This window comes from Miniopterus natalensis, chromosome 1 (genome assembly GCF_054644295.1).
Source record: "Miniopterus natalensis isolate mMinNat1 chromosome 1, mMinNat1.hap1, whole genome shotgun sequence".
Taxonomy (NCBI): Eukaryota; Metazoa; Chordata; class Mammalia; order Chiroptera; family Miniopteridae; genus Miniopterus; species Miniopterus natalensis.
Genome location: NC_142081.1, coordinates 179,891,051 through 179,904,637, shown reverse-complemented (window position 1 = coordinate 179,904,637; position 13,587 = coordinate 179,891,051). Strand labels below are relative to the sequence as shown.

The window sequence follows — 13,587 nt, the reverse complement described above, 5'->3', positions numbered from 1 at the left end:
AGATATTTGACTTCATTTTGCCTATTTAAAGGCCAAAACAATCTATCTACATGTTTTATTTGTCCAAAAAAATCTATGAACAATTTATCCCTGATTCATACATTAACCATGAAGCTTTTCATTTGTCCCCATGATTTTAATTTTTATTTGCTCAAAACTTTAGTGTTCCATTAAAGTGATGTTAAATCACATATGTGTGCCCTTGGCAATATTATATAAAGTTTAAGTACATGTTAACACAAGTATTCATTTAATTAGCTAGTGCATAGTATCTATATGATAACCCCAACTCATCTCCATTGGGACCTAAGACATCTTTAACAAAATATAGAAAGTAATGATCAAACAAGTTAAAACTAGCATTCTCATAGATGTTTCTAATCAAATTTGAATAAAAGATGAAAACCGCTTACAGATAAGAATCACCAAAGACAGTTTCTATTACCAGTATACCACTGTTAGATATAAGAATCATGTAAAAAGAAACTATTTGTAGATGACAATTGGTATCTAAAACCTTCAAGAGAGCAATATTTACTTTTTCTAATCATTAAGTAGAAAAAGTTATACTTCAGTGAATGATTAACAAGAGTTTAAATAAATGTAATTATAAATGCTCAGAGAATAACATTGTGATCATGTTTAAACAGCTTGATTTGATATGAACACTCTCATACATGGAAAATTAGGCCCAACTGGAGATCAGAAAATATTATTAAGCAATGGAAACAGTACTAAATATGATGAACCTATGAATGAGGGAAACTTTACATTATAGTATAAAATAAGTCATTTAATTATATATAAAAAGGCTTACTGAGAAAACTCAACATTAAAAATAGTCTTTGTTAACAGAAAAAGGTATAATTGAAACTATGGAACATTAACAATGATTGTGTTGCTGAAAGGCAGGAGGGATGCTGAGAACTGATCAGAGCCATTTCACCTACTAACCAATAATGAGTGTATCACAGAAGTAATCAAAGTGGTTCCTGGATGATCTAGTAGTGCTTCCTGAAAATGTTTTGGGGGCATCTGTATACACAAGTGTGGACAAAATACATACACTCAAGAAGTTCACAGCCAGCTATGGGCCTGTGTGGCATTGGCCTGAGACTTACACAATCTGGAGGCCCTTGGTTAAATGTGTGTGTGTGTGTGTGTGTGTGTGTGTGTGTGTGTGTGTGTGTAAATTATAAACACAAAAGCTGGTACAAAAGTGTTTATAATGAGAAAAATCTTACAACAAATTACTGTAGTCTCAGAGATTCAGATTCCTTTTTTGCTGAGGTCTCTTTAGGGAATTTATCAGAAATACTTACCTAACGATGCTTCCAATCACAACCTGACTCCCAACCCACATAGAACATTTTACAAGGATGTGTGCAAGTTGGGGGCCTGAAGCTTCAGTTCCCTAGGTTTGTGGTGAATCTGCTTTTCTCACATGCCCCAACCTGGGGCCTTATTTTTGTTATTGTAAGAATTGTATCATTTGTGATTTCCAGAATGGCTTTTTATTGACTATCTTTAACTCTTCATTCCTAAATCCTGAGGAAAGTCTTCAAGTTCCCAGCCCAGACTATTTTAGCTTCAATTATACTCTGCAATATGGTCCTTTGCATGAAAAAATTGCTAACAGGATTACTACTGTTAATTTAGCAATAACAGAAAGCTGAAAATGTCATCTGCCCTCTGAAAAATTGGCAAGCAAATGTTATACCTCTGGGCAAGGAACCTGAATTTCAGGAACGCTCCAATTTACTAATATTGATTTCTTCTAAACTCCCTTCTTATATCTGGCGAAGCCACAGATGCTTCGTTTAATTAGTTAGGAACTTTATTCCAGACCTTTTCCCCCTTGCGTTGCCAGGTTTAGATTCTGGCTCAGGCATTAATTTGATTTAGTGATGTTATAATGGAAATCAGAATTATATAACAATAATAGGACCTTTTTAAAAAAAAATCTTATATCTTCTCAGGAAAACAGAGCACTATTGAGTGTCTATTACATCCTATGGAGAACTTCAATCTTAGATCATAGTGTTAAGAGCTCCTGGTTTTGGTACCATAAGCTCGCTTTGAAATTACCTAAAGGATCTTTTTTTTTTTAAGTAACAAATATATTAGAGCTTAGTTTTTTCATGATTCCTATGGGGAAAACCTGAAACTACACAAACTGAGAACAATCAATGATTCATTAAAATAATTTGAAATATAAATGTGGAGTTTAAAGTAAGTTTTCTTTAATAGTTTTTACTTAATACTTTGTTAAATAGCATTCACAATAAACAAGTTTATAGCTCACATGAAGATATTTCAGCCAAAATGTGACTAGAATTGGGCACAGATTTGGAAATTTAACTTTTGACAAATGACTGGAGGTTCCTTAAATACAGGACATGTATAATGTGCTAGGTTTGCTCATCCGTCTTCAACCCATGCCCTCCACAGCACTCCCTTCCACCAGTGTCCTGCCATGTCTCCCGACCTCTAGCCCCTTCTTCATCTTTGCTTCTAGAGTTGTACCAGCTAGCTTATGTGCTTCCTATCCTCCACAGAGCTGATCTGAGTCTGCATTTCCAGGGGCATCCAAGAGAACCGCCACGATAGACTGGCAGCTGCCTCTCAATGACATGAGGCCCTGATAGCTGACTCAAAAAGAAAAAGCTGCTGACTTCCCCTTTAAGCTACTGAATTTAAAGAACAAAGGTTGAAGCTCCCTTAAATCAATCATTCCAAAGGTAGATGGCCTTGTACCGATAGAGGGTAACCTTGGAAAATCGCAGAAAGACTGTTGTGCAAGGTTGCAGGGTCCAGGTTGCACTCCCCTCCCAGCCCCATTTTAGTTTTCCCAACAGACCTCCTTTATGAGCATCAGACCAGGGGACGCATGGAGATATCTCTGTTCCATCAAGATCTATGTCAAACATTATCTCTAAGCAATACTTTTTACCTTGTTACTCGGCAAACAGGATCAAGTTATAACTATAAACGCTGTACAAAGAACCTCCCCCACATTCTCTACACAAGAATGGAGAGGCTGTCTTCAGTCCAGAGCAAAGATAACCCTAGACACCTTGATAGCCTGTGCAAACAGCAGCAAAGGTGAAAGAGACACTGTGGAACACGAAGGTCACCTTGGGGCATGACAACACATGTATATAGGTATATATATATCCAGAAAACTTGTTTGAAAAGGTATTGCAAAGGCACATATCTGCTGTCTTCTAAGTGGTTCTATTTCTCATTAAAATGCTGATGCAACCAAGATTTTATCACAGCTTAGGTCATCTTTCATATAATCACTAAAATATGCAATAGAACATCTATTTTAAAGAAACTCCTCCTCCCACCTCCTTTCTTTTTCCTATTAGGACTGGTCCATTGCTATTAGGATTGGTTTAATAAATTTATACCAATTCCATCTCACTTTCCCTTCAGTGTCTAATGGCATCATATTTGCAAGGCATCTAGTTTCTGGCTCAGGATCTTACACATGTTCAGAGCTTTATAGTTTACACATCAGAGGTGCACGTCAGCCCTAAAGAGACATACTGATCACTGAGCCAAGGGATGAAGTGACTGATTAGAAGAAACCAAATAATTCTAGCAATGCATGACTGCTTTTGTTTCAAATCAGAAAAAAAAAAAAAAAAATGCAGTTTTCAAGACTTTACATTGTGATTCCAGGCCCAGAAAAATCCAGAAAGAGCAGATGAGATCACTTATGGTGGAGTCTATCCCCAACTCCCCTGTGTTTCTTTCCGGAAGCTGGAATCTCAGGTTGGAGGCAGGGGAGGAGGCTACAGCCTGATAATTTCTCCAGGAGAGCATTCTTAAAGATCCTTGGGGACTTTTGGGTGCTAAATGGTTCCAGGATCTTCCAGTGAAAACCAAGTAAGATCAGGTAGACAGAGGTAATACCTCGAGATATCTACTTAAGGAAATCTTCCCAGGAATGATTTCAATTAGCTCTTCTTGCATAAAGCAAGGAGACACCAGCTTCGGAATCCTCACCCTGACATATTGCCTACCTTTCCTCACCCCAGCAGGATTTATGCAACACATTTGGTGTCCACGGGGCCTATTAGGTTTGAACCATTGTGCATGTCTGATTGTTCTTGACCTACAGAAGGCCCTTTCAGACAATTCAACCCAACATAAAACGTCTCTAATGAGCAAAAGAAAAGCTAAGGAACAAAACTGAAAGCAGATTCTGTGGGTTAAAGGGAAAGGTGTGCACACTTGTTTTAGAAACAGCCAAATCGAGTAGAAATTGGGAGACCTGGGAAGAGGAAAGCAAGTCCAATGCTGAGGGAAAGAGACATGGACTCAGATAAAGGATGGTTTTATGACTGGCCAGGAGTCCTTAATTGGAGTCTTGAATGTCCGCATCTCCTTCTGGTAGAGCTCATGGCTTTTTACAGAGTCATGCCTTTTTGCTTTAAATATTTTTTCATTTAATGTCTTACTTTATGTTTCTCTTTCACACAGTTCAGTCTTATTTTCCCAATAAGATGATTGGCTCCTAAGGGCAAATTCCTGTTGCATTTATTTCAGCCTCTCAGGGCAGGCAAGGCAGGCATTGAGTAATCACTTGTACCTATTAAATAGACTGGAAACCGATCATGAGGCTGTTATAAGAGCTCAACCAGAAGCGTAAACTGCAGGAGGACTAATAACAACATCCATCTTTTTTAGAGAGAGAGAGAAGCATCGATTTGTTGTTTCACGTATGCATTCATTGGTTGATTCTTGTATGTGCCCGGGGAGTGAACTTAAAACCTTGGCATATTGGGAAGACGCTCTAGACAAGTGAGCTACCCAGCCAAGGCAATACAATATCATCTATCTTTAGGCAGTAGCTCCTAGATGCTCTATTCTATGCTATGTATTTAATACATATATTAGCTCTACATCTAACAACAACTATTATTTCTAACTTCATTTTACAGATGAGGATACTAACAGATTTCAGATAGTTAAGTGACTTATCTAAGGCCACACATTAAATACCTGAATTTCAAGCTCAACTGTGCTGACCTCAAGTGACCACACTTGCCACTGGTTTTCTGCTTTATGCAGTGCCTGCCACACTTTAATAATAATAATAATAATAATAATAATAATAATAATAATAATAATAATAAAAGCTAAGGCTTCTATAGAGGTTACTCTATTCCAGGCACTGTTCTGAGGCCCTGTACATACATACATTAATTCATTCAGTCCTCACAACAAGCCTAGAAGGTGGGCTCTATTATTATTCATTTACAGAATCTAGATCCTGCATTATCCTGAACTTCTACGTTAGGTTCAAAAGGAGATTCTGTGGAACAATGAGAGATCACTGTTCAGCGTCTTTTTATCTAAAGAAGAAATCCTGTAATCCACACAGTATTTCCCCTGCACCCATCCCCAAGAGGGCCCGGGAAGGGGATCAAGGAGAAGTAAGATGGAGTTTGGACTAGGGCTCTCTGCCTGCCTCTCGGCAATCCTATAGGAGAGGCTTTAGGTTGGAAGCAAGGAGAAATGGACAGAGAGCTGACTTTGAGGTCATCAGGATTCCCTGGCAGCTCTCCCCTGCATCACTCTATGCTTCATTCATTTATCCACAAAAAGACTTTCTACCAGCCAAGTCAGAACCCTTGTAAGTACAATACGGGTTAATAATATTTTCTTCTTCTTAGGCTCATTCGAAAGTCTGGCATAACTACAACATAAATTTCCGCCCACATCAGAAGGGTTGGCTATCGATCACATTGGGATCCCATTGGATTGAACCAAACAGACCAGAAAACACGATGGATATACTCAAGTGCCAACAGTCCATGGTTTCTGTGCTCGGGTGGTTTGCCAATCCTATCCACGGGGATGGTGACTATCCAGAGCTGATGAGGAAGCAGTGGCTCTCCATTCTACCCCTTTTCTCGGAAGCAGAGAAGAATGAAGTGAGGGGCACAGCTGACTTCTTTGCCTTCTCCTTTGGGCCCAACAATTTCAAGCCCCAGAACACCATGGCTAAAATGGGACAAAATGTGTCACTCAATTTAAGAGGAGTACTGAACTGGATCAAGCTGGAATATGGCCACCCCCGAATCTTGATTACCGAGAATGGCTGGTTCACGGACAGTCATGTGAAAACAGAAGATACCACAGCCATCTACATGATGAAGAACTTCCTCAACCAGGTTCTTCAAGGTTGGTTGTGCTCAATTAAAAAAAATTTTTTAATATTTATGCTATATATTTAAAGTTGCCTTTGAATATATGATTATTGTTGTTGCTTCTGGGCTTCTTTTATTGTCCAATGTTGACAGAATTTTTTTTAAATTGATTTTTAGAGAGAGAGAAAGGGAGAATAATAGAAACACTGATGGGAGAAACACCGTCGATCGGCTGCCTCCTGCATGCCCCACACTGGGGATAGAGCCTGAAACACGAGCATGTGCCCTGACCTGGAATCAAACCATGACCTGGGTCAATGCTCAGCCACTGAGCCACACCTGCTGGGCTTGACAGAATTTTTTAATGTTACTTTCATGTCCTTTTTTAGTGAAAGCTTGAGAGCAAAATAATTTTAGACTGGAGATACATCCTTAATTGGCAACAAGATGCTGTTTCATTCTTTCAAAAAGGAAACAGTGCTGAGGAAGATGTGTCCAAAGTTTAACAGTAGAGTTTTAGTCTAAGATGCTGACAGCTTTCTTGGAACTGTGCTCCTTTCACTCTATTACGTGTCTAAATGATGAAAACTCTGAAGACAAAGAATGAGCTATCAGTGTCAAAGCTGAGTCATTTCTATTGATCCTGGGTATTTCTCTGACCCTTTCTTATCCCCTCATTCCTTTTCCATTACTCAAGTAGTGACATCTACAGGTGGCTGGTTGAAATAATGGAGAACACAAGCTCAAATCATGATGGCTCTGCCCTACATAGTTGGGCTCCATTTCATGCAAATATAAAGGAATTCTCGGTAGATCCTTCTAAAACTCTGTAGCTCTCTTTAAAAGCCACAAGCCTAGAGAAAAATCCCAGATTCTGCGGGAGAGTGTTCAGGGAGGGTCCTCAGGGAGAGCAAGACCTGGCCCAACCTGCAGGCAGGAGCAGCATGGAACAGCAATTCCCAGCCACAGGCATATGCATATGGGGGCCTCCAGAGGAGAGGGCCTGTGCCAAATGCCACACCCTGGGCAGAAGGGGTGTCATTTCCCAGGCGTTATCATTCGGCCTCTCCTCAGCACCCTACACCACCAGCAGAAATCTCTTGGCCAGGATTTTCTAACTTATAGGAAAAGGGTGTCCATGACCAAAAATAAAAATAAAAAACAAAACAAAAAATGCAGAAGTGAGGCATTTATGAAAGCTGTTAGTAAAAAAAAAAAGTTCCTGGTTGATTTTGGGTCTTTGTTGCTTTTATAGTTGCTGTTGATTTTCAGATTTCATTTTTCCCTAATTCTTAAAAGTTATTGAATCAGAGTTTTAAAGTAAGAAAGGCCCTGAGAGGTCTTTTCCAGTCTTTTCTGTTTACAAATGAGGAAACTAAAGTCAAGAAACTTGCCCAACAGTACCCTCCCGCCCCTGCCCCTTGGCCCAGTAAGCTCCTGTTCTTACATCACTCTATGACCTTCTCCTCCTTATATGTACATCCACTCGTGTTCATTCTCAAGGCTGATTTTTCAGTCCCTGAAGGACAGTTTCACAGAAGACAGTTTGTGCACAAGGGGGAACCAACCAAAGCTTGAAATGCGAAACTCATGGTCATGAGCAGACATTTGTCCCTAAGAGTTCTGGGAATTACCAAGCCCTGTGATACAGATCTGCACACTAAGTCTGGGGAATATGTTCAGTTTGATCCTTTGACTGTGTCGTTCACTTGTTGGGAGAGGACCATTCTGGGTGAAAATAACTGCCACTTTTCAAGGATAAACATGAATTCTCTATATGATGTAATGGGCCTACAAATTAGGCAGAAGGTTGGTTTCACAACATACTGTCCCCTTGGCATGTTAGTGAAGTTGGAAACATGAGCCGGTCTGTTTAGGCCTCAAAACATCTCTGCTTTTTTTTTTCTCTCTATCTCTGTGCAGCAATAAGGTTTGATGAAATACAAGTGTTTGGTTACACTGCCTGGTCCCTCCTGGATGGCTTTGAATGGCAGGATGGTTACACCACTCGCCGAGGATTATTTTATGTGGATTTTAATAGTAAACAAAAAGAAAGAAAGCCCAAGTCTTCAGCACATTACTATAAAGATATCATACAAGAAAATGGTTTCACTTTAAAAGAGTCCACACCAGATGTGCGGGGTCAGTTCCCCTGTGACTTCTCCTGGGGTGTCACTGAGTCTGTCCTTAAGGTAAGTGACTACTTACAAATTAACTATAAGGTGGGGCAAATAGTATACAATATTTTACTTCATTTACTCAGTGACAGCTAAGAGATGGCTGTCAGACAGTATCAAACAGCATGATCACTGGGAGGCTGCGATGGGACCCTGGGGGAAGAGGAAGGAAGGGGAAGGGGGGTGATGCTTACTGAGACCTGCCCCGAGCCAGGACTCAGGATGGAGAGCTTGGCGCTGGAGCGAAGAGCTGCCATCAGGAAGCACACGGTCTAGAGATAACTTAGTTATTTTTGTGAGAGGCACTTGTTAGCAGTGTCCAAATTACAGGGGAAAATTTTCTTACTGGTTTTTGTTTTCCCAAAAGCAAATTACTAGTGGCCCTTTATTTAGTGATTCCTGCTATTGATAGACTTGGGTAAATTTCCTTATGAGGTCTCTATATCCGGGGGTGCCTCCTTCTTTACCTTCTTCAAACATTTACTCAAACATCATTTCTTAAAAAGGCTTCCCCCCACTCCAAAAAATAACAGCCTCATCACCATCGCCTCATCCCACGGTCCTGCTTGACTTTTCCACATAGCACTCATTACTAACATACTATTTACTTCACACATTTTCTTCTCCAGGTTGTATTTATTGAGATGTAACTGACATAACAACATTGTGTAAGTGTAAAACATGCAGTTTTTGTTTATTTGATACATTTATACATCACAAAATGATTACCACCATAGCAGGAGCTACCACCTCCATATCATCACACAATTCTTATTTCTTTTCATGATAAGAACACTTACGATCTACTCTCTTAGCAATTTTCAAGCATATACAGTATTATGAGCTATAGTCACCATGCTGTACATTAGATCCCCAGAACTTGTTAATCTTGTAACTGGAAGTTTGTACCCTTTTACCAATACCCTCCCACTTCCCCCGCCTCCTGGCCCCTGGCAATCACTTCACACATTCTTATTTATCACCTGTCTTCCCCACTAGAAAGCAAACTTTCTCCGCATGAGGGTGGAGATGTTTGAGGCTTTGCTGCCTGCTGTATGCCTTACTAGAGCAGCACTGGGCTCAATGAAGAGTGAACGAACAAGGTGGACTTTTAGAGCCAGGTGAGGCCTTAGGGACCCCCTATTCCAACTCCTTTATTTTATGGGTGAGGAAAGAGAGATACATCAATTAATAATAAATACCTAAGTGACCTTCCCAAGGTAACACAAATAGCACCAGAACAGTAAGAGGCTACCCTCAAGCCCCCAGATGCACAGTGCTCTTTCCAAAATAATAATAACTATTTTTAAGCCATTATGTGCCAAGTATTTACCTGGGTGTATGCACAGTCTCTTTACCTAATCTTAAAAGCCTCATTTTATAATCAAGGAAGCTGAAGTTTAGGGAGGTTGCACACCTCGTCCAGTTACCCAGATCTGTCTCCTGACCACTGTAAGGCCTCACGGCACCACACCATTGCCTGTCTAGAAGCACATGGAAAGGCAACAAAGTGTACAAGGGGTGCGACCAGATGAAAGGGCTCAAACCATGAGTGGGCAAAGTTCATGGTTATGAATCTCAAACCCGTCGATATTTAAACAAGACTTTAGTACAGGTTCAGAGGTGACGGGAGGGGGAAGGATGCAGAGGGTCATACAAACAGTGACTCACCTTCAGCTCACATCCCCTATGGGGTCGCCTACTTACCCAGTTCCTACCTCACACATGGCATAGGCAGGCAGCCGTCTTTTCCCTACCACTTCAAGTGGGTTCATATTTTTCAAAATTCCACACCCGCCCGGCCGGGCGTGGCTCGGCGGTTGAGCATCGACCTAGGATCCAGGCGATCGGGGTTCGATTCCCGGTCAGGGCACATGCCCGGGTTGCAGGCTCGATCCCGTCAGGGGTGTGCAGGAGGCAGCCGATCAATGCCTCTCTCATCACTGATGTTTCTGTCTCTCTCTCTCTCTCCCTCTCCTTTCCTCTCTCCGACGTCAATAAAGATATATTTTTTTTTAAAAAAATTTCCACACCCAGAAAAGAGAGATCCAAGAGACACAGCAGTTCCTGCCCATACATGACCCAACCTGCAATTTCCTCCTTCGTCTGAAGACCTCCATCGCTTCCACACTGGTGATGTGAATGCCTGCCCCATTCCAAAGACCCTGTTCCTAGTCCTAGAACCAAGAGCTAATCACTTGGGTCAGAGGGAAGTAATTCTGTAATCAACTAGGTCTAGGTTTCATGCTCACATCTCCAGCCCAGCAAGAAGTGAGCTTCCCTTGAATTTGGACTAAGAGTGAAAATTAATAGTTTGGGGGGGGGAATTAGAATGCTTTTAGAAATTTCAGCCAGAGGATGCACGATGTGTAGGCGAAAATTAGGTATCTATATAGGAAGACTGACAAAATGAAAGTAACACTTTAAAAATATTACCATTTCGGAGGAAAAACAAGATGGTGGCGTAGGTAACAGCTGCACCCGCCGCCTCCCGCAACCACATCAAAATTACAACTAAAACACAGAACCACCGTCACTCAGAGCCTCCTGAGATCTGGCTGCACAGAAGCCCCACAACCAGGGAACTGAAGCAGCACCGAGACCGGGAGGAGGGGCGGAGACGCGGGCGGATCGGGGCTAAATCGCAGAGACACAGCCACTGCCTCACACCCAGTGCCACGAGTTGAACCCGGGAGGGAATCTCCGCGGCGGAGTTTTCCCGGAGGAGGGAGGGGTCCCAGCCCCACAGCAGGCCCCAGCCCAGGGCTCCAGGGCCGGGAAGAGACGTCCCCACAACTCCGGGCTGAAACCAGCGGGGACTGTCCCTGAGGGTCTCAGAGGCTGCGGGAGCCCCAGCAGCTCCTCCTAAAGGGCCCGGCACGGACTCACTCGGACGCTCCCTCTGAGCCCAGCGCCAGGCAGCAGCTTGAAAGGACCCGGGACACTCGGGGAGGGACTAACCTACCTGAGATCCAGGCGAGAGGCAGAGGGGCGGCTTCCTCCCAGGCAGAAGGGCTGGCGGAGGCCACGGCTCCTGTGGCGAGTCCCCCCCCCCCCCCCCCCCGCACACAGCCGGCAGGCAGGCGCCATGTTTGAGTCGCCAGCACCTGACTCACACCTTTGGCCCCGCCCCATGACTCCCGGAGGCCCCTCCCCTCCCCACCTGCGGCTCATCCAGGCCATTGCCAGAGGCTTTTCTGTGCAAGTGGCCCCTTGAGACTTACCCTTAGGACTTTCCTAAAATCTCTCAAACAAGCAGCAGCGGGCCCCATACAGCTTGATAAGTGACCCCAGGCCTGGCACTATCGGCAGCTGCATTGCTCATAGCTTGGCCTCCCCTGGACACCTCCAAGCCCAGCACAAATAGCAGCCAACTACGGTTTGCTGTGTAGCTCATGCTGGGTGGCCCTGGGCAAGGCACTGGCGGAGGCTGACTTTGCACCTCCCGGGAGGCCCGAGACAGTGCACCTGGTGATCAGACTCGACCACACTGGATTACAACCCTACCACATCCACGAGTGACACACTCAAGGGGCACACTTGGTGAACACCAAAGCTCCACTGAAGTAAGTCCTGCTCCATAGGGGTGTCTCCAGCACAGCAGCTCTTTGGCTGTAGTTGCAGCTGCTCCTCACAGCTGATTGGCCTGGGGGTCAGTTCCCCCCAGGGACACCAACCAAGGCTCACCAACAGCAACCAACGCTCAGCTACAACAGAACAGTGCACACAGCCCACACAGGGGAGCACCTAGAAGGCCCAGCTCAGGCGACTGGGGAGGCTGAGCCACTGGGCCCTACAGGACACCTACTACACAAAGCCACTCTACATATTCCAGGAGATATAACAGCTTTACCTAATACATAGAAACAAACACCTGGAAGCAGCCAAAATGGGGAGGCAAAGAAACATGTCACAAAGGAAAGAACAGAAGAAAACTCTAGAAGAGGAACTAAATGAAATAGATCCAAGAAAGCTAACAGATAGAGAGTTCAGAATTTTGTTATAAGGATGTTTAAGCAGATGGTTAGGGAAATAACTGAGAAAATCGATGACATAATAAAGTACCAATTTGAAATGAAGGCTACAGGAACTGAAATGAAGAATAATTTACATGGAATCAACAGCAGAGTAGAGGACGCTGAGAATCAAATCAGCAATTTGGAACATGAGGAAACAAAAAACATCCAACCAGAAGAGCAAAAAGAAAAAAGAATCCAGAAATATGAAGATAGTCTAGGGAGCCTCTGGGACAACTTCAAGAGGCCCAACATTCGTATTATTGGGGTGCCAGAAGGAGAGGAAAGAGACCAAGGAATTGAAAACCTATTTGAAAAAATAATTACAGAAAACTTCCCCTACCTGGGGAAAGAAATTGACTCTCAAGTCCAGGAAGCACAGAGGGTCCCAAACAAGAGGAACCCAAAGAGGCCCACAGCAAGACACATCATCATTAAAATGCCAAAGGTTAAAGACAAAGAGAGAATCTTAAAAGCAGCAAGAGAAAAGCACTTAGTTACCTACAAGGGAGCACCCATACGACTGTCAGCTGATTCCTCAACAGAAACTTTGCAGGCCAGAAGGGAGGGGCAAGAAATATTCAAAGTGATGAAAAACAAGGAACTACAACCAGGATTGCTCTACCCAGCAAAGCTATCATTTAGAACTGAAAGTCAGATAAAGAGCTTCACAGATAAGAAAAAGCTAAAGGAGTTCATCACCACCAGACCAGCACTACAGGAAATGTTGAAGGGTCTTTTTTAAGAAGAAACTAATGAACAAAAGACACTGATGGATTAAATAGATCCAAGACATTGACACAGGCAACAGATGATCATATTTCAGAGGAAAGAGGAAACGGGGGGTGGAGGAGGGGAAGAGATTAACCCAAGAAGTTATATGCATATATGCATAACCCATGGACACAGTCAATAACAGGGTGAAGGCCTGGGGAGGGGGTGGGAGCTCAGTGGAGGGTGTCAGTTGCAGGGGAAAATGGTATACCTGTAATACTCTCAACAATAAAGATAAATTTTAAAAGTAAAAAAAATATATATATGTATATATATATATATATATATATATATATTACCATTTCGCCCGGCAGGGCGTGGCTCAGCAGTTGAGAGTCGACCTGGGATCCAGGTGATCAGGGTTCGATTCCTGGTCAGGGCACATGCCCGGGTTGTGGGCTCGATCCCCGGTTGGGGGCGTGCAGGAGGCAGCCGATCGGTGACTCTCTCATC

The 13,587-nt window shown here is 43.0% G+C and overlaps 1 protein-coding gene and 1 non-coding gene across 2 annotated transcripts in view; one reads left to right on the top strand and one right to left on the bottom strand.

Moving 5' to 3' along the window:
• Positions 1-13,587, top strand: part of KLB (klotho beta) — a 29,089-nt gene that overhangs the window by 8,043 nt on the left and 7,459 nt on the right. Inside the window, exons 2-3 of the mRNA XM_016206519.2 lie at positions 5,691-6,201; positions 8,091-8,359. Coding sequence (XP_016062005.1) covers positions 5,691-6,201; positions 8,091-8,359 — 780 coding nt within the window. The remainder of the gene's footprint in view (positions 1-5,690; positions 6,202-8,090; positions 8,360-13,587) is intronic.
• On the bottom strand, positions 1,964-2,090 carry LOC148094510 (small nucleolar RNA SNORA25). Its single transcript, XR_015716524.1, has one exon. It is a non-coding gene; the product is annotated as a small nucleolar RNA SNORA25 (small nucleolar RNA).